The 25,317-nt window shown below is 60.3% G+C and overlaps 3 protein-coding genes across 4 annotated transcripts; 2 read left to right on the plus strand and 1 right to left on the minus strand.

Annotated features, from left to right (window-relative positions):
- Window positions 1–2,998: 2,998 nt before the first annotated feature.
- On the plus strand, window positions 2,999–10,173 carry CFAP410 (cilia and flagella associated protein 410). Its single transcript, XM_064666635.1, has 7 exons — window positions 2,999–3,160; window positions 4,784–4,802; window positions 5,432–5,478; window positions 6,151–6,380; window positions 7,430–7,601; window positions 7,976–8,069; window positions 9,202–10,173. Exons 1-7 carry the CDS (start codon window positions 3,084–3,086, stop codon window positions 9,325–9,327), a joined length of 765 nt encoding a protein of 254 aa, XP_064522705.1. The 5' UTR covers window positions 2,999–3,083; the 3' UTR covers window positions 9,328–10,173.
- A 3,450-nt stretch (window positions 10,174–13,623) lies between these two features.
- On the minus strand, window positions 13,624–19,913 carry PFKL (phosphofructokinase, liver type). The gene is made up of 22 exons (XM_064666648.1): window positions 19,783–19,913; window positions 19,154–19,227; window positions 18,983–19,060; window positions 18,705–18,894; window positions 18,355–18,520; window positions 18,226–18,270; window positions 18,036–18,144; window positions 17,642–17,737; window positions 17,458–17,550; window positions 17,033–17,158; window positions 16,880–16,944; window positions 16,659–16,722; window positions 16,425–16,571; window positions 16,273–16,343; window positions 16,096–16,183; window positions 15,822–15,974; window positions 15,565–15,729; window positions 15,338–15,399; window positions 14,904–15,015; window positions 14,724–14,823; window positions 14,510–14,615; window positions 13,624–14,424 (listed from the first exon to the last, which is right to left on the minus strand). Exons 1-22 carry the CDS (start codon window positions 19,865–19,867, stop codon window positions 14,277–14,279), a joined length of 2,343 nt encoding a protein of 780 aa, XP_064522718.1. The 5' UTR covers window positions 19,868–19,913; the 3' UTR covers window positions 13,624–14,276.
- Window positions 19,914–20,071: 158 nt separating this feature from the next.
- Window positions 20,072–24,366, plus strand: PROCR (protein C receptor). 2 transcript variants are annotated; one of them, XM_064666650.1, is made up of 4 exons: window positions 20,072–20,264; window positions 22,168–22,404; window positions 23,295–23,561; window positions 23,644–24,366. In XM_064666650.1, the coding sequence occupies exons 2-4, from the start codon at window positions 22,185–22,187 to the stop codon at window positions 23,754–23,756; spliced, it is 600 nt and encodes a 199-aa protein (XP_064522720.1). In that variant the 5' UTR covers window positions 20,072–20,264; window positions 22,168–22,184; the 3' UTR covers window positions 23,757–24,366. The 2 variants fall into 2 exon arrangements, with proteins under 2 accessions (XP_064522720.1, XP_064522719.1); XM_064666649.1 differs by lacking the exon at window positions 20,072–20,264 and adding an exon at window positions 21,483–22,041.
- Window positions 24,367–25,317: the final 951 nt, after the last annotated feature.

Here is a 25,317-nt window from a genome sequence, read left to right on the forward strand (position 1 = left end):
GCCATGCTGCTCCTTCTATCCCAGTTAACAGCTCTTCCTAACCAGGATGGTGCTAGGTAGGGATCAGCTTCTGGGAGGCATAAAGGTGCTGTCAGCAGAGTGGGGTAGCACCAGGAGAAGTGGCTCTGGTTGCCCCCCGAGCTTCCAGGACTCAAAAAGGAGGTATCCATACCGGCACTGGCATCTCTATGGAAGTGTCAGCGAGTTCCAGCTAACAGAAGAAGAAACCACTCCATGCAGGACCTGAGGGAACAGCTGGAGCTGTGACAGGGCAGGGTCAGGTTGGATCTCAGGCAAAGGTTCTTTCCCCAGAGGGTGGTTGGGCACTGACCAGGCTCCCCAGGGTGGTGGGCACAGCCCCAAGGCTGCGAGAGCTCCAGGAGGGTTTGGACAACCCTCTCAGGCACAAGGTGGGATTGTTGGGGCTGTACACGGCCAGGATTTGGACTGGATGATCCTTGTGGGTCACCTCCAGCTCAGGACATTCCATGATTCTATGATTCCATGATTCCATGACGGCAGACACCTCATCAGTGATGGTGACAAACAGGGAGAGCTCCCAGCAGCAAGGGCAGGTCACCACTATCACTTCAAATTTCCTTTGTGTGACTCACACCCCAATAGCAATCCCATGCCACATCCAGGGAATGTTTGGTTCAGTAGCCAAGAAGCTCAGGGGTTCCAACACTTCCTTCTGAAGCTCTTGTGGGAATCACAAGTGAGCTGTGAGACTGCATGGAGCAATCACGGGTCACAGCAACCTTCTGGTCAGAAATGAGAGCTTTTCTGAAAGGAGAAAATACATACAAGGGTCATGTGCAATAAATTGCTTTCCTGGGCCTCCACAAAGCAATTAAACAAGTGATAATGGGGTCATTATATAAAACACTGATACAGAGCTGGAAAGGGAATGTGTGGCTGCCACGTAGCGCAGACCTGACTAAAGGTACTCCAGATATGATCCCAAGTGTGCAAAGAGCTTTTTACTCTCTTGCTCCCACAGACCAAAGAAGTGACTACAACCCACCACCAGGAATTAGGGGTGAGGTGGGACTTCATCCATCCCTGCTCTGGAACACTGAAAGATTGGATAGATTGAAAAGATCCGGGAATATGGAAAGATCCAGGGCTGTGAGCGGGACATGGATGTGCCATGGATCGTAGGTGGTCCTGACGAGGCCACTTTGTCCCAGACCTCAGGGCTTCTCCTGTTCCTCTCTCCATGTCCTTCTCAAATTGATACACGTTATTTAACCTCTCTCCTTTTAAAAGACCAGGGAGGAGGTTTGCCTGAGATGCTTATTGGTGCTACTTGCAGTATGAAACTTGGGAATAAAATTGATTTTATTTAAATAACCTGAATGAAACAAACGTTTGTGCATGGGTCAGTCCCAGCAGAGTGTCAGAGCAGACAGTGTACAGTTAAACTGACTGACCTGTGCTTTTGCCAGCAGGATGAGCACAAAAAATTTCTTCACTTGAAAAATCTGTTAAGCATTGGCAGGGGCTGCCCAGGGAGGTGGTGGAGTCCCCAGCCCTGGAGGTGTCCAAGGAACGCCTGGTTGTGGCACTGAGTGCTCTGGGCTGGGGGACAAGGTGGGGACTGGGCACAGGCTGGACTTGATGATCTTGGATGGCTTTTCCAACCTCAGTGGTTCTGTGATTCTGTGATTATGTAAACCATGTCCCCAAGTGCCACATCCACACTCCTGATCCCTTTCATTGGCACTGGTGCACCCAAACACCAACACAATCAACCAGCCACTCACCAGCCCCCATCCCACAGTTGTTCCTGTTGCTGGATAAGGTGCAAACACACAGAAAAACACTGGGAAACACTGCATTGATGCCTTTTTTTTGGACTGTCTTTGCTAACCACACCACTTCTCCAGGTCTTTTTATTCCAGCTCTCCCATTCAATCACTGAAGCTGCTGTTACACCCCTAAAGATACAAACTGTGTCATAAGGTGGTGTAGAAATCCAGCAGTCCAGGATTGGATTCCTGAAGGACTTTGGGTCTGTAAGAACGAGTCCTGAGCTGCTTGACTCCTGACTTTGGTTCAAAGGTGAGCCTTAGTTTTCTTATTGCCCCCCAGGATAAGAGCAGTTGCAGTCTGTTAGTCATTCCTGAGAGAGTAATTAACTCTTACTTGTACAAAACATATTTTTCAAGGGCTGAACTATCACCCTTTGGAATGTTTAGGAGTTGAGTGAGGAGAACCTGGTGAGAAATAGTTATTATAGAAAATGTGGATATATTTTATTTATGCACACTTCATTCACATATAGATATAGGGATACATTTTATCCATATATAGATGTAGGGATACACTTCATACATATATAGATGTAGGATACACTTCTACATGTATAGATACATAGGGAGATATAAGGATGTATGTGTAAAGTCAGATATAAATTCACACACTCATGTGTGTTATTCCAAGGGGGAATGGGTTTGAATTGTAAAAGAGTAGGTTCAGATGGGATATTAGGAAAAAATCCTTCCCTGGGAGGGTGGGGAGGCCCTGGCACAGGTTGCCCAGAGAAGCTGTGGCTGCCCCTGGATCCCTGGAAGTGTCCAAGGCCAGGTTGGACAGGGCTTGGAGCAATCTAGGCTAGTGGAAGGTGTTGGAATGAGGTTGGAATGAGGTGATCTTTAAGGTCCCTTCCAACCCAAACCGCTCCACGATGGCTCTATAACACAAATATAAACCCACAAAGACGCAGCTTTGTGCGTACAAACCACGCTCTGAACAAGACATAATTAAACGACTAATCAGCTTTACACGTAAATATGAATAAATGACTCAAACTGCGCCTGTTGCGCGGCCGGGCCGGGCCAGGCCCGAGCGAGGCCCGTGGGGGCCGGGCCGGGCCGGGAGGAGGCGGCGGCTCCATCCCGGGAGGAGGCGGCGGCTCCATCCCGGGAGGAGGCGGCGGCTCCATCCCGGGAGGAGGCGGCGGCTCCATCCCGGGAGGAGGCGGTGGCTCCATCCCCGGCGCTCCGGAGCCCGCCCCGGCCGGGCGGAGCCTGAGGGCGCCGGTGCCGCCCCTGGAAGCCGGCCTGGCCCGGCCCGGCATGAGGCTGAGCCGGGCGGCCGTGCTCCGGCAGGCCAAGGCCGCCGCGCTCGACGGCGTCCGCCGCCTCAACTGCTGGTGCGCCGGGGGACGGGGACGGGACGGGGAGAGAGGGGTGGGGAGGGCACGGGCAGGGATGGGGAAGGGACAGGGATGGGGAGAGCACAGGGATGGGGAAGAGCACAGGGATGGGGAAGGGACAGGGGTGGGGAGAGCACAGGGATGGGGAGAGCACAGGGATGGGGAAGGGACAGGGGTGGGGAGAGCACAGGGATGGGGAAGGGACAGGGATGGGGAAGGGACAGGGGTGGGGAGAGCACGGGGATGGGGAAGGGACGGGGATGGGGAGAGCACAGGGATGGGGAAGGGACCGGGATGGGGAGAGCACAGGGATGAGGAGAGCACGGGGATGGGGAGAGCACGGGGATGGGGAGAGCACGGGGATGGGGAAGGGACAGGGATGGGGAGAGCACAGGGATGGGGAAGGCACAGGGATGGGGAAGGGACAGGGATTGGGTGGGACGGGCAGGGATGGGGAAGGAGGACAAGGATGGAGGGGAGACAGGCAGAGATGGGGAGGGGAGATAGGGATTTGGGAGACAGGCAGGGATGGAGAAGGAGAACAAGGATAGAGGAGGGACAGGGATTGAGGGGACAGGCAGGGATGGGGAGAGGGGACAAGGATGGAGGGGAGACAGGCAGGGATGGGGAAGGAGAACAGGCCTGGGTGAGGCTGAGGGGACAGTGATGGAGGGGGCACAGGGATGCAGAAGAGGGGACAGACAGGGATGGGGAGGGCACAAGCAGGGATTGGGAAGGAGGACAAGGATGGAGAGGGAACAGGCAGGGATGGGGAGGGGAGACAGGGACTGGGGGGGACAGGCAAGGATGGAGAAGGAGGCCAGGCCTGGGTGAGGCTGAGGGGACAGTGATCAAGGGGGACAGGGATGGGGAAGAGGGACAGATAGGGATGGGGGGGGACAGAGATAGAAAGGGTCAGGCAAGGCTATGGGAGGGGGACAGACAGGACTGGGTGGGGGGGAAAGAATGGAGGAAGGACAGGCAGGGATGGTGTAGAGGGTCAGGGAGGGATGGGGAGGGGGAGCAGACAGGGGTGGGTGAGGGAGGACAGCAGTGATGGGGAAGGGGAACAGAGATGGAGGGGGGTCAGGGAGGGATGGGGAAGTGGGACAGACAGGGATGAGGAGGGGGGACAGGGGTGGGTGAGGGCAGACAGGCAGGGATGGGGAAGAGGGGCAGGGATGGCACTAGGGAACAGGGAGAGATGGGGAATGGGGACAGGAAGAGATGGAGAAGGGGGATAGGGAGAGATGTGAGAGAGACAGGGATGGGTGAGGGTGATGAGGGATGGTGAGTGGGGACAGGCAGGGGTGGGAGAGGGGGGCAGGCAGGGATTGGTAAGCAGGAACAGCAGGCATGAGGAGTGGGGACAGGGAGGGATGGGAAAGGGGGAGAGGCAGGAATGGGGACAGGGCACAGGGATGGGCCTGGGGGTCAGGCAGGAATGTGGCTGGAGGGACAGGCAGGGATGGGGCTGGGGAGGCACAACCAGGCCCATGACAGACTCTGCTGCAGCAGTTTGGGGGGGCCGGGCGGGGGCTCAGGCTGTGCACGGGGTGTGGGGGGAGCAGGGGGTGGCTCACGCTTCCATGTCCCCCTGACCCCCCTCTCCTCCCACAGGGGCAGCCACCTGACAGATGTAAGTCCCAGAGGAGCCAGCGAGGAGCCCCAGCCTGTGTAGCCTGGGCCAGCAGCCGGAGCGGGGACGGGATGCAGGGGATGGGGGTGGCAACGTTCGGGCCTGGGGTTGGGCTGGCCCCGTGCCAGTGAGCTGCAGGCCTTTTCAGGGTTGATCAGCAGCTCACACCATAAAAAAAAATAACAAACCAAAAGGGACTGCTGATGTTTCCAAATTGGAAAATTTCTCTCTGAGGCCTTGCGTGAGCCCCGGACAGCAGGACCCTGAGTTCTACCTCGTCTGTTTGGGACTTTGGATGAGGTTCTGTTGGTAGGAGAGGCCTGGCAGAGGTGAGAGGGGCCTTTGCTGCCTGTGGAGGCTGCAGAGTTGCTGGAGCAGAAGAACAGCGTGATGCTGGTTGGAGTCTGTGCTTCCACTCCTGGGGAGAGAGGCCGGAGGAGCTGCTGACTCTGCACTCACTGTGGCAGCAAATCTCTCTGGTGGTGTTAAACTCGGGTTAGACTGAAGCAAACCTAAATGCCTGATTGTGCTTCTTGTGATTTCAGTTGGGTTTATTGTGGTTTCAGTTGGGTTTATTGATATTTTTTCCCACCTGTGCCAACGTGCTGTTTCTGTCTCTCCCTGCCCAGATCTCAATATGCCGGGATTTGCCCAACATCGAGGTGATCACGTTCAGGTGAATGCCAGGCTGCCAGCTTTGGAGAGGGCAGGGAAATCACCTTTTTCCTGGAGCTTATTTTCTTCCCACCTCGCTGTGGTTGTGTGTCTGAGCTGCCTGGCTCTTTGTGCCCCATTTCTCATGCAGCAGGGATGTAGAAATGATTATTACTCACTAGCTCTTCTGCACCTTCCCCTTTGCTCCTCAAGAAAATAACCCCTGTTTCAACAAGTGTTAAAACTCCATTGTTGAAGTCCCATTCCATAGTTTGGATGGGGATCATCATGGCCTCTGTGTGTGGCCTGTTTGCAGGGTGCTTGTTGAAATGCTTCATGGATCTCTCAGAGCCTTTCCTTTCTATAATACACCCAACTTTTCACCCATCCTGGGAATCCCATGGAGCCAATGCTCTGCGAAGTGGAGCTTGGGAATCTTATATGGCTTCTCCTTTGGTGGGTCTGAGGAAGTGCCACAGGAAAGGGGGCAGGTCTGGGGGAAGCAGAGGCTCTTTGCCATCCTCAGCAGAGGAGCGCCGGCTGTTTTAATTCTGCCCTCTGTTCGCAGAGATAAAATGCCACAAGCCACGGGCTGAATATCCCTCACCCTGCTGTGCCAGGGTGAGGCTGTAGCAGGAAAAGGGTCTGGGAAGGTGCAGGAAGGGCGGGATGGGCTCTGACCGTGTCTCCGCAGCGTGAACGGCATCTCAGACCTCGAGCCACTGACACAGTGCCGGAACCTGAGCGAGCTCTACCTGAGGAAGAACAACATCACGAGCCTCAATGAGCTGTTCCACCTCAAAGGGCTGCCCCGGCTGCGGGTGCTGTGGCTGGCAGAGAACCCCTGCTGCGGGCAGGACCCCCACCGCTACCGCATGACAGTGCTGCGCAACCTGCCCGGCCTGCAGAGGCTGGACAACCAAGGTGGGTGTGGGCAGGGCACCACCAGCCCTGAGCCAGGGGAGCTGGAGGCAGTGGTGTGTTGGTTCCTCTCTTTGAGGCATCCTTTGATTTCTCCTTGAGTGAGGATGTGGCAGAGGTTGAGTGTTCCATCTGGGAGATCCAATGTTTCTAAGCTGTTTTCCCCCTTCCCCTTTCCCCGCTCCCTCTCCTCCTTCCATTCCCCCTCTCCCTTCTCCTTCCCTATGCCCTTCCCCTTTCCTTTCCCTTTTCCCTTCTTCCCTTTCCCCCTCTCCTTCTTTCCCTTTCCCCCTTCCCCTTTTCCCTTTCCTCTTTTCCCTTTCCATTTCCCTTTCTGTTTCCCTTCTTCCCCTTCCCCCTCTCCTTCCTCTCCCTCTCCCCTTTCCTCTTTCCTCTTTCCTCTTTCCCCTTTCCCCTTTCCCTTTCTCCTTTCCCTTTCCCTTTCCCTTTCCCTTTCCCTTTCCCTTTCCCTTTCCCTTTCCCTTTCCCTTTCCCTTTCCCCTTCTTCCCCTTTCTCCTCTCCTTCCTCTCCCTTTCCTCTTTCCCCTTCTCCCTTTTCCCCTTTTCCCTTCCCCCTTTCCCCCTTTCCCTTTTCTCTCTTTTCTCCCTTTTTTCTATTCCTTTCCCTTCCTCTCCCTCCCCATCCCTTCCCCACACCAGCAGAACCAAGAGCACCTCATTATAGCTCAGGCAGTACCACTAATTAGTGGTTTTTTAGGGCTGTCTCCTTTGCTGTGGCCAGACAAAGGTTCTGCAACTGGATCTGCTGTTGTAGAAAAGCTTCTCTGTTTTTTTTTTCTATCTGGTAGCAGCGATTTGGTGGCTTTTGCAGCCTTCTCCTGAGACAAGAAATAGGAAAGCATGTTTGCATCCCTCCCTGTTACCCTCCTCTGAGAGGCTGGGGATGGCTCCCAGCGTCCTCCTGCATGGATTTCACTGCAGGAGGAGGGTGACAGCAAAATGCCGGAGAATTCCTGGAGCAAACCCCTTGGGTTACACCTCCCTGGGCTGCTGCAGCTCATAGCAACAGGCTTTCGTTTGGGCTTTTGCAGCAGTGACAGAGGAGGAGCTGTCCCAGGCCCTGGTGGATGGTGTGGAGATCACAGCCCCCCCAGCCCAGAGGAACGTGGAGAATGGCTGGGCCGAGTGCACGGAATCCAGCGCCGCCGGATCCACCGCGGAGCCCGGGAGCGAACTGCTGGGCTCCAGCCTGGAGGAGACAAAGTGAGGGCTCACCTGGGAGCTGCTGGGATTTCTGGGCTGAACTCCTGTGTGGCATGAAAGGATCCTGCTGTTCCGAGGGCCGGGCCCACGGCCGGGGGGGTTCCCGTTGTTCCAGGTGCCATGGGGAGCTGTGCTGTGGAATGGCACCGGTGGGGCTGGTCCTGTGTCTGCCAGACAGGCTCTGCTGTGCTGGGTGGCTCAAGTGTGTCAGCTGCATGTGGAGACAGGGATGGATCCTCTCTGATCTGGGAGCTCCATCCGTGCCCAGAGTCCTCCAGCTGGATACTCCTTGCATGTTTGCCCATGATGGATTGGCCTGCCAGAGGAAGATTCTCCCACCTGGTCATAATAACATTTGCCCCTTTTTTTTCCAGCAAAATTCGAGAGGAGCTTGATATGAAGCTTGTTCCCAGGGATAAATATCCCTCCTTTTCCCCTCGAGAGACAGACTGCAACCGCAAGAAGAGAGTGAGTGTCTTTTAAAGACCAAATTTCTTTTCCTGTGGAGGACATGAAGGCCCTTGGATGTGTCCAGAGGGGAACAGCTGGTGCCAGGGCTGGAAGGAGTGTCCAGGAGCACCTGAGGGCTCTGTGTTTGTCTGGTTTGGAGAGAAGGAGGCTGAGGGGCCACCTCATCCCTCTCTACAGCTTCCTGAGGAGGGAGTGTGGAGAGGGAGGTGGTGAGGTCTTCTCTCTGGAATCCAGAAATAGGACACGTGGGAATGGTCCAAAGCTGTGCCAGGGAGGTTCAGACTGGATATTAGGAAGAGTTTCTTTAGCAAGAAGGGGGGTCAAACCTTGGGAAGGGACTGCTGAACTTGAACTTTAGGTGGTTCCTCAGCCCCCTCTGTGGTGTAGCCCTGGATGAATCCCATGGATCTTGGTTCCGCTGGGAATTGCTGTCTGCTGGGCTCAGTGCCATCACATCGATCTGAACCACACTCTGCTTCTCTCTCGTATTGGTTGCCTAGAGCAGCACCACAGGCTCTGACCATTAAAGAAGGGGGAAATGGCCTCAGGTTGCAGCTGGAGAGGTTCAGGTTGGATGTGAGGGAAAAGATTCTCCCTAGAAGGACGATTATTTAGGCTGTGGAATCTCTCCCTGGAGTTTTTCAAGCCATGGTTTGACAGAGCCACGGCCTGATGTTGGCAGCATTCCTGCAGCGGGGGCAGGGCTGGGCTGGGGACCTCTGAGGGTCCCTTCCAGGGATTCCACCAGCTCTCCTCACTCCTCAGAGCAGAGGGCTCCTCTCCTTCCCCATCCTACACACGCTGGAGAGGGAGGGCGGCTGCTCCTGAAAGTGCCTTTCCCTACAGAAGCCAGGCTGGAGCGTGGCCGGGAGCCAGAGGTGTGTGGGCAGCTCAGCAGGACTGGGTGGATGGGTTGGTCCTGCATTCCAGGCTCCTCACGTGCCACAGCCTCTGCCTGTGTCTGCCCCCGGGGCTCGGTTGTTCCCTCCTGTGGCTGCAGGTGGCTGCTCCCAACTGCTGCCGGTGGTGGTGGTGGTGGTGGTGAGGGAGTTCCTAGAAAGAGCAGGGAAAATCCAGTGTCCATTTCCTGGCTGGCTTGTACGAAGCAGTGTCTGCCTTATCCCCACAGAACAACGTCCTGAACGCCATCCTGCTCCTCATGAAGGAGCTGGACGCCGAGGGGCTGGAGATCATCCAGCAGACGGTGGTGAGGAGACTCCAGGCCTTGCAGAAGAAGGAGCTGCAGGAGGAGTGAGGGTGCCCATGGCCATTCCAACCCTCCCCGGAGCCCCAGCCCCGCGGTGCCATCCTGCCCACACAGCCCTGGCTGCAGCCAAAGCCTCGGTGCTCCCGCTGTGCTTCCCGTGGGGAGGGGCTGGGCCGGGAAGCTGCTGCTGGCTCCTTCTCCGGAGCTTTCCTGCCTGGGGAGCAGGCTCTGTTCATGTTTGTATCCCGTGTCTTTGGGGCTGTTGGATGGGAACTGCAGGCAAATCAGCAAAGCAGGAAGGAGCAGGGCTGCAGCCAGAGGTGCTGTGTGATCCAAGGGGGTGGCAACTGGAAAAGTCACCGCTCGTGGGCAGCTCCCACTCAGACTGACCCTCGGCCAGCCTGGGGTGTGTTGAAGCCTCTGGAGGCAGTTTCTGCCACAAAGATTTGGTTTTGTGAAGTCTGTCAAGGAGACATTTCCTGAGATGATCACCAAGAACCGTCTGGTGCAGGTTGTGAAGGTCAATGTCAAATTCTTAATTTCTTTTCCAAGCCCTGACTGGCTTCCTCTGGTCACGGCCAGTGCTTCCTTTAGCACTGCTGTGGGGGTCAGGCAGACCAAAGAAAACCTTGGAGTAGCCTCAGTGCAACACAAATGACTCCCAAATCCTGGATGCTCAGCTGTCCTCTCACCCCCACATTCCCTGCAGGCATTAGAGCAGCTTAAGGAAACATCCAAGTGAAAGGGCCCTGGGCGGTGCTGCCTGCTTTGCCCAGACATCAGGGGTGGGCGTTGCTCTCTAACTGATAAAAATGCATTTACTAAGGTTTTATAGAGCTGTTAAATACAAGCTAAACTGTTGTGACATACCAAATAAACCCAATTATCTCTCGAGGCCGTGTATGTCGTGGCTGGGGGCACTGCTCCATTACCTCTGGTTCACGGGGCACATTGTGAGCCCTGCCGAGCAGGAGGAGGGCTGGGATCCCTCACATTCCCGCTCCACTGGGCCTCTGAAATGGTGATCCTGCTCCCAGAAATGCTTCCCAAGGGCACGGGGTTTGGGGAACCTTCCTGCAGCCACAGTGAGGGCAGGAAGCAAAGCAGAGGGTGAGGAGAGCTCAGTGCAGAGCCACCCCGGGCGGGACAATGGCCATGAGATGGGACAGGAGCCGGGCCCTGGCACTGCACTGTCCCTGTCCCCTGTCCCCACTGTCCCTGTCCAGTGTCCAAGCCATGCTGCCTGGAAGGAACACTCATCAGGGAATGTCCAACAAGCCTGTTTGCCTGACCTCGGTGGGAAGGGACACAGTTTGACCCTCGTCACTTGGGGGGCTATTTTCCAATGCCTTTAACTCCTCCAGTGACCTCAGTTGTTTCCTTCTGAGTTAAATCCAGCTGCAGTTGTGTGATTTATGATGTCCCAGACTTCCCTCGACAGCCAGGGCCCGGGAGACTTGTCCATCATCCCCTGTGCATGATGTTCTGAGGGCAAGTCCTCTCCCAGGCTCCTGGCCTGTCCGTGTCGGGGAGCAGGGGAGCTGCTGGACCCTCCAGCTCTTCTGGGATGAGAGTGATCAAAGGCATCATCGTGGTTTGTCATCAGGGCTCGTTGGCCGTGCGGCTGGTGGAGCAATCACGGCCTTGAGGACGCTGACACAATTCCTGGGAAGTTGGGCTGTGAATCCCAGGGCAGGAGCACAGCTCTGCCTACGTGCCGTGCTCGTCATCCTTGGCTGGTGCAGGGCTCACGCTGCCCTGGCTGCTCCCCACGGCTCCTTGCAGTGTCCCTGCAAACCCCGGGGGGAGGCTCCTGCCCTTCCCTCTGGCCCTGGCAGCCTGCCCTCCGCTGCAGGAGGCTCCTGGATTTCTGCTCTGCCCTCAATTCAGGGTGGGCTGGATGTGCCGGGAAGCCTGGGAGCACAGTCACGTCCCCTCCTGCTTAGCCTCTGCCTGCCCATCTCCCCCCTGGAATTTGGCCCTCCAGGGTTTTTTTGGGTGGAAATGAGGTGTCAGGGCTGCAGTGACTCCATCCCCCAACATGCAGCTGGTCTGACACCCCTGTCCCCATTGCCACCCCGAACCTGGCTGCTGCAGGGCTGTGCTGTGACAGATTTTCCGTGTGACCTGCTCTCACCCTGCCCTGCCTCAGCAGGGAATATTGAGCGGCGAATGCAGATGATTCCCAGTTGTGGAAAATGCCAGTGGCTGTGTGGATCCAGCACCATTTCCCTTCAAACCACCCTCAGGGCCTCTGGGAGGCCGATGGTGAGGCAGTGTGGGGTCTGTGGCTCATGAGGGGTCCTGCTTGGGAGTGGGTTGGGGCTCCTCCAACGGGATTGGCCCATGGGATGGTGGAAGAGCCCTTTTCCCACCCAGGAAATGGAGCTCCAGGAGCATCCAGGTCCCTGCCTGGGGTCCCCAGAGCAGATACTCGTCCAGGAATAGCAGCAATGCCACCTCCATCAGCAATACCTGATATTCCTCCACAGCTCCAGCTCTGGCAGGGGAGAGACAATTGTTATCGTCTTCCTCCAGAGCCCAAAATGTGACCAGTTAGGGGAAAGCACTGAAATTAGGGGATCATACACTCATGGAATGGTTTGGTTGAAAAGGGACCTTAAATCTCATCTCATTCCACCCCCTGCCATGGGCAGCGACACCTTCCACTAGCCCAGGTTGCTCCAAGCCCTGTCCAACCTGGCCTTGGACACTTCCAGGGATCCAGGGGCAGCCACAGCTTCTCGGGGAAACCTGTGCCAGGGCCTCCCCACCCCCACAGCCAAGGATTTTTTCCCGATATCCCATCTAACCCTGCCCTCTGGCAGTGGGAAGCCATTCCCCCTTCTCCTCTCACTCCAGGCCCTTGTCAATAGTCTCTCTTCATCTTCCTTGTAGCTCCTTCAGCCACTGCAAGGCCACAATCAGGTCACCTCAAAGCTTCTCCTCTCCAGGCTGAACAATCCCAACTCTCCAGCCTTTCCTCCCAGCAGAGCTGCTCCAGCCCTCTGACCACCTTGGGGCCTCCTCTGGACTCTCTCCAGCAGCTCCATGTCCTCCCTGTGCTGTTCCCCAGGGCTGGAGCAGCTCTGCAGGGGGGTCTCCCCTGAGGGGCAGAGGGGCATAATCCCCCCCTCTCCTGCTGCCCACGCTGGGGGATCAGCCCAGGGCACGGGGGGTTCTGGGCCGGGCCATGTCCAGCCTCTCCCCCACCAGCCCCCCAGGCCCTTCTCCCAGGGCTGCTCCATCTGCTCCTCCCCAGCCTGGAGTGATCCCGGGGCTGCCCTGACCCAGGTGCAGCACCAGCCCTTGGCCTTGTTAAACCTCAGCAGATTCCCAAGGGCCACTTCTGGAGCCTGTCCAGGTCCCTCTGGATGGCCCCGTCCCCCAGCTGTGCCCCTGCACCCTCAGCTCGGGGTCACCTGCAAAGCTGCTCAGGGTGCCCCTGATCCATCCTCTGCCTCATTAATGCACAGATTAAATAACACTGGGCCCAGCACAGACCCTTAGGGCACCACTGCCCACTGGTGTCCACTGGGACCCTGAGCCATTGACCACGACCCTCTGGATGGGACCATCCAACCACTTCCTTGTCCATCTGACAATCCATCCATTGAATCCTTCTCTCCCCAGTGTAGAGAGAAGGATGTTGTGGGGGACCATGTCCAAGGCTTCACAGCAATCCAGATAAATGACTTTATAATCCATATAAATGTCCTCTGTAGCCCTTCCCTTGTCCACTGATGGAGTCACTCCACCACAGAAGGCCAGGGGGCAAATCAGGGGGAACTTTCACTTGGGGACAGCTCCATGGGGAGGACAAAACAACAGCATGTTTGACTCAAAAGCCTGTGATGCATCCTGGTGCTGGCGCTGTCCTGGAGGCTGCAGCCGTCAGCTGGAAGCCCCAGGAGGAAAGTGTCCTGGGAAAGGGGCTCCATGGAGCTGTCTGGAATGGCTGAACACGCAGAGCGTGGCCAGACCGGCACGTTTGGCAGGAGCCCTGAGAAAGTGCCTCAGCAAACGCACTCAGCGCCTCCATAAATCACTTGGGCACGTCCTTTGAAGGTGGGAACGGAGTGATTTTCCTCTGGAATTGCAAAGCCTGCCCGCAGAGGATGCTGACCTTGCCCGTACCGTGGCCTGGACAGCAAGAAGCCGCCCGCAGTCCCACTCTCCCAGGCTTTGAGGATGTGCAAAGCCAGGAAACCTCCTGGCCCGGCATTAATCCGGCTTGGGAAAACCATCTGGCTTTCCTGGCAGGGACTGTCCCCCCCATCCCACCCCCAGCCCTGCCATCCCTGCCTCCCCCTGGGCGCTCAATGACCACTGCAGGCAGGCAGGTTTGGCTCCAGCAGGTTTTATCTCTAGAGGAGGAGGAGCAGCACCACGAGCAGTGCAGGATCCGGGGTCACAGAGCAGCGGTGAGATGACGGACACGGCACCCGGGGCCGCACGGTGACATCGCAGCCAAGCGTCATGCAAGGGGAAGAGGGGCTCGCTGGGACCCCGCGCTCAGCCCTCCTGACACCCCACTGGGATGGAGCTTTCCTGGGGCTCAGGGGCAGCCCCAAGCCCCGGGGAGCAGCTCCAGCCCCTCCGAGATGGCACCGCACCCTCCTCACCCCCCTCCCGCACGCGGGGCAGGCGAACACAAAGCAGCAGCAGCGGTTGGCTCAGGCGGTCAGGCCGCTGGACAAGGACTTAAAATACCCCATGATTAAATAATAATAAACTATTAAGGGAAGATCAAGGGTCTGGGCTGTGCAGCTGGGCTCAAGCAACACCTCCCTTCTGCACTTGCACAGGGACCAGACACCGCACCAGTGATTTGGGGCAGGATTGTGCCGTTCTGGGAGCTGGCACCAGGCTCTGCCTGCTTTGAGGGGTCGGTGGCAAAGCTACAGGGCTACTGAGAACAGGGGGATGCAGCGCTCCCCGAGCAGCACTGGGGGGGGCAGAGGACACGGTGGGGGCTGTGGTTTGGGCTGGTGGCACTAGAAGCCCTTCTCGATGCTGAGGGTGCGGCGAGTGACGTGCTCCATCTGCCCCGAGATGTACTCGGTGAGGCTGATCTGGTAGTTGGCGAGCATCTTCAGCATCAGCCGCAGGTTCAGCCACCACTGCTCCTGGGGCAGCCTGTGCCTGCACGGGGGGACACGGCTCTAGAGGGGACAGCCCGGGAATGTCCCCCTGGGAGCTGGTGAACCGCCAGGGCACGGGCACTTACTCAAAATCCGTGACTTTCTTGAGCTCTGTCACAGGGCTGAAGGCCACCACCTTCTTCCGGAGCCCGATCACGCAGGCAGAGTCCCCCGAGTTGGCAAACACACGCCCTGGGAGGGGACATGGCCGACCTTGGCCACCTCGCCGGGAGCTGAGCCCGGAGCAGCAGCCACCAGCCTCCCCCACGCCCACCACGGGACCCCCAGCCCTTGGCTCACCCTTGCTGTAGACTTGCTGCAGCTTCTCCGACATCCACAGCACCGCCTTCACTCCCAGCTTGGTCCCATAGTTGCGGTCAAAGGGGGTCGGGGCTCCCCCCTAGGGACAGAGAAATGGGGCTGCCACGCCTGTCCAGCCCATGGGGACAGCAGTGGTCCACATTGCCCTGTCCCCTGTACCTGCTGGAGGTGGCCCAGGACGTTAATCCTGCAGTCGAAGATGCCTTTGCCCTCGGAGGAGTAGAGATTGTAGAGGAACTCGGTGGTGTAGTGCTCATGGCACTTTTCATTGCTGGGGGTCACAGGGAACGGGTTGGGGGGCTGCTCCTTACTCTGCCATTCCCTGTGCTCCCCACAACACCTTTCTTGGCTGCTTTGTTCTCCCTGAGGCCCAGAGCCCTGGCCTGTGTGCCCAGGGGGACCCTGGGGCCAGGGTGGGGACAGCTGTGGAGGCATCCCATGCAGGACTGTCCCCACGGCCGAGCGTGCCCACCGTGTCAAACCTCACAGTGCCCAGGGGCCCTCTCTGGCCACGGGAAGGACTCAGCTCCGGCCTCGCTCCCCGCCACGGGGCTGGGCTTTGCAGTGACTGTCCCCAAAGGTCCCCAACTCACCGCAGCACCAGCCCTCTCTGGATATCTGTTTTCATTTTGTCAGTCAGGTGCTCCACATTGGCCTGCAAGATGAACACCAGGATGCTGTCCCAGGTCCCTCCAGTCCCCTCTGCCGGACCGAGGCACCACCACCATCAACCCTTAGCCATGCTCCTCCAGCTCCTGCCCTGCCCTGCAGCCCTCCCTTCCCCGATTTTCCTTCTTCATTCAGCCAGAAAGCCGCTCACCTTCAGGTCGTGGATGGTGAAGGGGTCTTCGTAGACGTAGGCAGCGTCGGCGCCCACGGCAATGCCGGTGACGGTCGACAGGTACCCGCAGTAGCCGCCCATGGTCTCCACGATGAACACGCGGCGCTTGGTGCCCGAGGCCGACTGCTTGATGCGGTCACAGCTCTGCACCAGGAGGAGGGGGGGAATCACACTAGGAAAACCCACCTCTGCCTCCCAGGGCTGGGAGGTGAGCTGCCCCCCGGCCCGGCCCTCACCTCCATGGCCGCGTTGACGGCTGTGTCGGAGCCCAGGCTGAAGTCGGTGCCAGGCACGTTGTTGCTGATGGTGGCGGGGATGACGCACATGACGATGCAGAGCTCCTCGTACTGCCCGCGCGCCTCCACCAGCTGCAGCACCCCCTCGTACGCCTGCGAGCAGGGACGGGGAGATGCCGGCCCCGCAGACAGCCCCACCTCCCAAAAGCATTCCTTTGGGATGCCCACAGCCCACTCCAGCCCCCAGGAGCCAGGGCTGAGGGTCCCCCCGCACCTCGAACCCGCCGATGACCAGCAGCCCCTGGATGTTGAACTTCCGCACGTTTTCCACGATCTTTTCCATGCAGGTCTTGGGCAGTGTCCTGTGGTGGGGGGGGGGAGGAGAGACCGTGGTGGTGAGGACAGGGGTGTCACCTCCCCTACACCCCCCGTCTCCCAGGGCTGCACTCACCGCTTGGTGCCCAGCATGGACCCGCCGCGTCCCAGCCATCCTGCCACGTCGTGCCAGCCCACCTCGCGGATCTGCGGGCGGGATTAGGGGTGGGAAGGAGCACCCAGTCACCCCCGTCCAAGCCCAAACCCACCCCCTGGGACACCCCTTACCTGCCCCTTGGCCAGGCCCTCGAAGCCGTCGCTCACCACGTAGATGGTGTGTCCCTGGCAGATGCTGATGCGCACTGCCGAGCGCACGGCCGCGTTCATGCCGGCGGCGGGGGCTCCCACATTCAGGATGGCCAGGCTGAAGGGGCTCTGCGGGGACAGGGAGGGGCACAGCACATCCATGCGTGTCCCCAAGGTTGGGGGTGGTGTTCCCTGATGCTCCTCATCTCCCCTCACCTTCTCCTGCGCCGGCTTCTGGTGTGCCAGCAGCTTGTAGATGTTCCAGTTGTTCTCGAAGCTCCTGCAAGGACACAGTGAGGAGTCCCCAAGGCATGTTTGGACCCTGGGGTGGGGTGGGGGGAACACCCTTCTGGCTGTGGGAGCCAGCGGTTTCCCAACAAGGAGAAGCCCCCATCCCATAGGGATGTCTGCCTCGATCCCAAATCCCTGCTGCTCACCCCCCACGGAGCTGGATGGCCTCCTCAAACCTCTTCTCATCCATGGCCTTCTGCACATCCTTCGTCTTGGGGGCAAGGCAGAGACACAGCACTGTGACACCCACACCTGTGGGGTGGGGAGTGGGACCCCCCCGCCGATGCCCCGGTACTCACCACCTGGACACACTCCATGAGTGGCAGCCGCACCGACTGGTTCCCGGAGAGGCTCACCACACACGCCGGCGTGTCCGGCGTGGCCTCCAGCAGCGCCATCACCGCCTCCATTCCCATCTTGCTGCTCTGCAAAGGGACAGGGGCACCCGTGACACCGGGGCCACCAGACCAGCTGGGTGGGATGCTGGGGATGCTCCCACAAGGCTTGGAAACCACGCGGCTGCCGATTCACAGCCAGAGAGGTGACGGTTTTACTCAAAACCCCATGAATTCCGCAGGAAACGACGGGGAACGGGCACATGGCTCTGCCTGGCACAGCAGGGCTGAGCCCATCAAGCTTCATCCCAGCTGGCAAGTCCTTTTCCACGGGCAGAGGGGTGGCAGGAGCGGGGCTCCCCCTCTCCCTGTCCTCCCCCGGGACCTACCAGGACGCGGTCGAAGGCCGAGGGGGTCCCTCCGCGCTGCACGTGGCCGAGGACGGTGACGCGCGTGTCGAAGCCCAAGCGCTGCACCACCAGCTGCAGGGGAGAGGGGGTGTCACGCCGAGGACCCGCCGGGGACCCACCGGTCCCTGTGGGCACCGGAGCAGGTGGCAGAGAGGGCACTCACGTCCTTCACATAGTTGGAGGTGATGGGTTTCCCGCTGCGGTCGATGGCGCCCTCGGCGATGATGATGATGTTGAGCCGCGACCCTCGGCTGCGTGTCTGGCATGAGGGGAGAGAACTGAAACTCCCGGTGGCCGTGTCCCAGCACCCTCCCCTCCCCGCCGGCGGCCGCTGCCCCGGGGGTGGCTCAGGTCACGGGCAGCCGAGCCCCCGCCAGAGCTGCCCCTGGCACGCGAGGGCTGGATTTGCACTCGGCTGAGTGCCCCGGGTCACAGGACAATGGCGGCGGCTCCCGAAGCTTCGCGGGGGCCGGGCACTGGCCTGAGGCTCAGCCCGGGCTCCTGAGGGGAATCTCCGTGGGGAAACAGGAGACAGGACTGTAGGAGACCCCCCTCACCTCCCCCAGCCTCTCGCACATGAGGTCCTCCCAGCCGTCCTCTGGAGGGGATTCAGGGATGAAGAGCCAGTCGGCGCCTGAGGCCAGGCCGGACACCAGCGCCAGGTACCTGGGGGGACACGGTGGTGGCAGCCCCGAGACATGACATCCCACATCCCATCCCACCGACGGGCTTCCCTCGGGGCCTTACCCACAGTGGCGACCCATCACCTCCAGCACGAACGTCCGCTGGTGGCTGCAAGGACACGGGTGGGAGGACAAGGAGTGGGTGCGATGCCGGGGGAAGGCCCAGCACCCCCCCAGCGCCCGCCCCGCTCACCTCTGCGCCGTGGTGGTGATGGCGTCGATGACCTCCATGATGCGGTGCAGGGCCGAGTCGGTGCCGATGGTCATGTCGGTGCCGCAGAAGTCGTTGTCGATGGAGCCCACCAGCCCCACGATGTTCAGGCGGCAGTTCTGCCGCGCCACCTCCTCGCTGATCTGCCCTGGGGGGGGTCACAGCCACCACACCGGTTATTTTGGGGCGCTCACATCCCCCCCGTCACCAGTGGAGCAGTGTGGGAGCCCAGCCCTCCTCGGGGTCACAGTGACGGGGCGAACCTCCGGATCTCAGCCCTGCTCCGACGCCTTCTGTGCCCACCCGGGGGCTTTGGGAGGGGGTTCACCCACCGTCTCGGACCAGCTCGTCCAGCAGCCCGGCCCACTCGGAGCGGAAGATGTCAGCGCCGGTGAGGCTGCCGTCGCCGCCAATGACGCACAGGTTGGTGATGCTGTGCTCCACCAGGTTGCGGGCGGCGCGGAGCCGCCCTGCGCGCGTCGTGAAGGCCTTGCAGCGGGCGCTGCCGATCACCGTCCCGCCCTGGGGGCACAACGGGGGCACACGGCTCGTCACCCGGACTTGGGGAGCTGGGATCGGGGGGTCCCACGGCCCCACCGGTGACCCTCACCAGCTGGATGATGTTGGAGACGCTGAGCCAGTTGGCTTGCTTGATGTTGTCGCCCCCCTCCACCAGCCCCTCGTAGCCCTGCGGAGAAGAGCAGGGTGGAGGTGAGGGGTACCCTGGCACAGGGGGGTGGGTGCTCCCCACACGTGACAGGGAGCAGGGGGGTATCCCAACCTCATAGATGAGGAACACCTTGGCTCCCACGTATATCCCCATGCGGGTGACGGCGCGGACGGCAGCGTTCATCCCTGGAAAAGCAAAATGTGACCCGGGATGTTCCGTGGGATCCTGTGCCCCACGGGGGGTGGGATCCTGTAGGTGACCCTGAGGGATCCCCTCGACTAGGGTGAACCTCGTGGGACCCTGAGCCCCAGAGGAGATCAGATCCTGTAGGTGACCCTGAGGTGTCCCCTAGAGTGAGTGGGACCCACGTGGGCTGAGACCGGGCAAACTCCACGCACGGGTGGGAGCTGTGGATGAGCAACTGGCCGGGACCGAGTTGCTTATCGGGGAAAAGACACCCTCCCCTCCGTGAGGCTCCCCCCGCGGGCCCGTGCCTTGTCCCGGGGGTGATGGGGACGGGGAAGCGCCGCGGGCGGGACGCACCGACCCTCCCCCGTGGGGGCACACGGGACGGGGGTGTCCCATCCCCGCGCCCCGGGGCGCAGCGCGGGCCGCGGTCCCGCGGACTCTGGCCCCGGGCGGTCACGGACAGGGACACGGGCATGGACACGGGCACGGACACGCGGGGAGGCCCGGCTGCCTCCCCCCTCGGGCCGAGCCCCCCGCCCCGCCGGGCGCACCTTGCGCGTCGCCGCCGCTGGTGAGGACGGCGATGGCCATCCCGGCCCCCGCCATCCGCAGCCGCTCCAGCTCCGCCGCCGCCATCGCTGCGCTCCCGGCACCGGCAACGCCACCACCGCCCCGCCCCGGGACACGCACGGACCGCGGACACGCCCCGGGACACGCCCCGGGACACGCAGGGACCGCGGACACGCCCCGATGGGGGACACGCAGGGAACGGGGACACGCCCAGGAACACGCCCCGGGACACGCACGGAGCAGGGACACGCCCCGGGACACGCCCCGGGACACGCCCCGTCGCCCGGAGCGGCAGGCAGGGTGACACGTCGCGCCGTATCGCGACATAGTGCGCCATGTCGTGCCGGACCGTGGGGACATCCCGCGCCACCCCATCCTGTGTGAGATGCGTCCCAGAGTCCTGAGGGAACTGGCGGACGGAACTGCCAAGCCACGCTCCAGGTTACTGGAAAAGCCGTGGCAGGTGAAGTCCCAGGTCACTGGGAAAAGGGAAACGTTGTTCCCGTCTTTAAAACGGGTGGAAAGGAGGAGCCTGGGAGCTACCGCCCCGTCAGCCTCTGTGCCGGGGAAGGTCATGGAACCGACCCTCCTGGAAGCTCTGCTGAGACACAGGGAGGACAGGGATTCGGGACAGCCAGCACGGCTTCACCAGGGGCAGGTCCTGCCTGACCAACCCGGTGGCCTTCTGTGGTGGAGTGACTCCATCAGTGGACAAGGGAGGGGCTACAGAGGACATTTATATGGATTATAAAGTCATTTATCTGGATTACTGTGAAGCCTTGGACATGGTCCCCCACAACATCCTTCTCTCTGCACTGGGGAGAGAAGGATTCAATGGATGGACTGTCAGATGGACAAGGAAGTGGTTGGATGGTCCCATCCAGAGGGTCGTGGTCAATGGCTCAGGGTCCCAGTGGACACCAGTGGGCAGTGGTGCCCTGAGGGTCTGTGCTGGGCCCAGTGTTATTTAATCTGTGCATTAATGAGCCAGAGGATCCTCAGGGGCACCCTCAGCAGCTTTGCAGGTGACCCCGAGATGAGGGTGCAGGGGCACAGCTGGGGGCCGGGGCCATCCAGAGGGACCTGGACAGGCTCCAGAAGTGGCCCTTGGGAATCTGCTGAGGTTTAACAAGGCCAAGGGCTGGTGCTGCACCTGGGTCGGGGCAGCCCCGGGATCACTCCAGGCTGGGGATGAGCAGATGGAGCAGCCCTGGGAGAAGGGCCTGGGGGGCTGGTGGGGGAGAGGCTGGACATGGCCCAGCCCAGAACCCCCCGTGCCCTGGGCTGATCCCCCAGCGTGGGCAGCAGGAGAGGGGGGGATTGTGCCCCTCTGCCCCTCAGGGGAGACCCCCCTGCAGAGCTGCTCCAGCCCTGGGGAACAGCACAGGGAGGACATGGAGCTGCTGGAGAGAGTCCAGAGGAGGCCCCAAGGTGGTCAGAGGGCTGGAGCAGCTCTGCTGGGAGGAAAGGCTGGAGAGTTGGGATTGTTCAGCCTGGAGAGGAGAAGCTTTGGGGTGACCTGATTGTGGCCTTGCAGTGGCTGAAGGAGCTGCAAGAAAGATGAAGAGAGACTATTTCCAAGGGCCTGGAGTGAGAGGAGAAGGGGGAATGGCTTCCCACTGCCAGAGGGCAGGGTTAGGTGGGATATTGGGAAGGAATTCTTCTGTGTGAGGGGAGCTTAGCTCCCCCGAGTGTCACCCCCTTCCAGGGAGGGGGGTCCTGGTGCTGGATGCCCACTCCAGGCCTGGTGGGTGTGACGCTGCTCCCTCCATCCCTCCCCCATTCCCTGGGAATGGTCCCCATCACCGTGTCCCCACTGGTCTCCCAGGGGAGCAGGATGGACCCTACCCAGCCAAGGGATGGGGAAACTGAGGCAGGCACTGGCTGCTCGCCCAATTCCCTCTGTCCCGAGGTGATTTGGAGCCTCAGCCCGCATCCTGGGGCGCTGCAGTGCCTGGCATGTCCGGCAGGGAAGGGGTGCGGGTGGGTCGGGTGAGGAAATGGGAGAGACCTGGCTGGAGTCCCGCTCTCCTCCTCCCACAGCCCCACCTCCCCGGCCGGCTTAACATCCCATGGGCCAGCCCGGGGCCACCATTCCGTGCCCACCGCTGTCCCCACGCCGAACTCCCGGCCGGGCCAGCCTCGGGGCCACCGTGCCGTCCCCATCCCCGTGCCCGTCCCCGCGATGCTGCGGCTGCTGCTGCTCTGCGGGGCCCTGGGCTGCGGGGCGGAGCAGGCGGGTAAGGCAGGGGAACGGGGGCCGAGAGCTCGGGGTTGGCGTGGGGGGACACGGGGGCTGGCAGGGGGTGGGCACGGGGCTCGCGGGGGGGACGGGGCGGTGCGTGATGTCCCCACGTGTCCCGCAGCCCCGCTCACCTTCACCATGGTGCACTACACCCGCGTCTTCGAAGGCAATTCCCTCTTCTGGGGGAACGCCAGCCTGGATGGGCGGCTCAGCCACGTGCTGGAGGGGCACAATGTCACCCAGGTGCTGCCGCTGGAGCCGCCCGACGCCTGGGCCCAGCGGCAGAAGGACGTGACCTCCTACCTCAGCAACTTCAGCAACCTGGTGAAGCTCTTCTACAAGGAGAGACCCATGGACTGTGAGTGGTGCCCGGGGGGCACTGGGGTGGGGGAGACCCCCCTGCGCTGCCAGGGCACGGGGATGGCTCTGCAGGGACAGGTGGGCAGAGGGGTGGGGACGTGGCCATGTGCAAAACGTCTCTGTGGGCAAAGGGAGCCCTTCTGTGGAGCCGGGAATTTCTCATCCAGAGCCTGCCCTGGGAACGGGGTGATGCTCAACCTGCTTCTGCTCCTCAGGAAAAGGGCTGGGACTGCAGCTGGGGGGGATAGTGAGGTGTAAGCACCCTGCCTGCATCCCACCTGTATCCCACCTGCACCCTGCCTGCATCCTGCCTTCTTACTGCCTGCTTCTTGTCTTCATCCCACCTGTATCCTACCTGCACCCTGTCTGTGACCTGCTTGCTTTCTACCTACTCCCTGTCTGCTCCCTGCCAGCATCCCACAGCTTTCCAGGAGCAATGGGATGCTGCTGGTGACGGTTTCATGCTCCTGCACCTCTCCACAAGCCCAGTTTCCTCTGCTGCTCCTGCCCAGGCTGTGCTTCACCTTCCTTTTCTTCCTTACCCCCAAACCTGTTCTTCCCCAGCTCCACATTTCTGTACCTGCTCCTTGGGGAGCCCTGTGTCACCGCGGGGTCTCTGGTGTGACACCCCCACGTCCTGGTGTCCCCTTGCTCCCTGGGTGCATCCATCCAGGAGAGCAGCGAGTGCCCCGAAACCCTCTCATCTCCGTAAAACTGGATCTGTGCTGTTGGGAGATAAGGGAGGGAAAATAATCCCAGCCACTGGAAAAGCCACTGAGGGGGAGCAGAGCCGTGGGTGGGTCAGCTGTTGCAGGGCTGAGGCCGTGAGAGCTCAGGGCACGGTTTGGGTGGGACCTGGTGACCCTGTCTGTGCCTCTGTCCCCGCAGACACCCAGAGGCTCTGCTGCCACCTCGGCTGCCGCCTCTTCCCCAACGGCACATCCCACAGCTTCTACGAGGTGACCCTCAACGGGACGGCCTTCCTGAGCTTCCACGTCCCCAACGCCACCTGGCAGCGGCGCTGGCCCGGCCAGCACCAGGTGGCCACCTTTGCCAAGACGGAGCTGATGAAGTACCCCATAACCACACAGCACCTGCAGCACTTCCTCAACACCACCTGTGTCAGCATCCTGCAGGCTCAGAGCGCCAGGACAGGTCTGGGTTGGGAGCTGGGATGGGGACAGGGACGTGGTGGGGTGACCCTGGTCGTCACCTCCGTCCTTCTCGGCTCTTGCAGGAAAACTCAGCGTGCGGTCGCGCGCTCCGCTGGTGCTGGGGCTGATCCTGGGGACCCTCTGCTTGCTGGGCATGGCCGTGGGGATCTTCTGGTGCACGGGAGGGAGCTGCTAACGGAGCTGGCAGCTGTCCTGCATCACCCCATGGACACAGGGGATGGACCCATCATCTCCCTGTGGATCCATCATCTCCCTGTGGAGGCAGAGAATGGACCCATCACCTTCCCATGGATCCATCATCACCCTGTGGAGGCAGGGGACAGACCCATCACCTCCCCATGGACATGGCAAGGGATGGATCCATCATATCCCCATGGATCCAGCATCACCCTGGGGAGGCAGGGGCTGGATCCATCATCACTCCGTGAATCCATTGACCAAGCTGCTCCCCTACAAGGGATGCACGTCCCCAGTGCCACGGGCTTTGCTCCCAAGGGACACCAGTGGCTTCCCTGCCCTGTCCCAGCTGGACTGACGCCCCCAGCAGCCCCTGCCCCGGGGATGCTCCCCACGCTGGGCTGGCACAGTGTACTGAGACTGCACAGAAACACGCCTGGCACGGATGGAAAAATGGGGAAGATGGGGGTGGTGGGGAAACCAGCAGGAGAAACAGCCAAGGAGTGGTTAAAAGGATGGAGTTAAACCCTCATCTATCCCTGTTCCACAGGGGTGGAGGGAAGATGTCACACCTTGTGTAATAAAAGCACCCATCAACTCCCACCACACCTTTGGCTGCTCTCATTCCCCTCAGCAGCCCTGATGGGGGCTGTGGATCCGTCACAGATCCATCATGGATCCATCACAGGCTGTGGCTGCTGGTGCCAGTCCCAGTGTCTGACCCTGGGCTGTGCACTGAGTTTTCCAGGCCTCTAGAAAGAGGCTGTTGGTGTTTGCTGGAGGGGTTTGCAGCTCCTGAGCTCATTTCAACCTTCCCCCAGCTTTGGTTTGACTCAATTAAGTCACTTTCCCACTGTTTTTCATTCCAAGGCCAAGCACAGACAGCTGTGAGGGCCAGTTTTCCACAGTCCAAGTCCCAGCTAAAAACTCCTCTTGACTGTTTAAACTTTGGTTGTATCAATAATAAATTCTTGGCTGCGTTTCCCTTTCACCCAAAGGAAGATTTTGAGCTCTCCTGCTCATCTCCACCTCTCCAAGGACAGGAAGGGCTGGGGATGAGCCAGGAGCTGGCTGGGGACAGTAGTGGAGGGGACAGTGCAGGAGAGAGGAGCTCTCCTGCATTAACTTCCAGCTCTTTCTAAACACCCTGTGAGCAAGAAAGGGTGGGATGGGGGAAGAGGGGAAAAGAGATGTGGGACAGAGGGGATGGGGAGATGACCCTGGGAGTTGTCCTCTAGCAGGGATGGAGAAGGAGGTGTCCCAAGCCCACACCTCATCACCCTGGCCCACGGCCATCCCTGAAGCAGCCCCCGCCTCCCCAGGCTCCGGGGGCAGGGACTGGCGTGTTCCCCACCCTGCGCAGGCTCCGAGAGGCCGGAGAATCCAAAACAACAGGGCTGAGGCACGTGAGCATCATCGCCTTTGGCAGGAGCTGTGCTGAGGGACAAGCACTGCCTGTCCCTGCCACAGGCATCCAGGGATGCTGAATGTCATGCACAGTGGGTTTGCTCCCCATGGAGGGATAAAATCCCTTCCAGTCAGAGGAAACAGCCACATTC

This window comes from Pseudopipra pipra, chromosome 10, assembly GCF_036250125.1.
Source record: "Pseudopipra pipra isolate bDixPip1 chromosome 10, bDixPip1.hap1, whole genome shotgun sequence".
Taxonomy (NCBI): domain Eukaryota; kingdom Metazoa; phylum Chordata; class Aves; order Passeriformes; family Pipridae; genus Pseudopipra; species Pseudopipra pipra.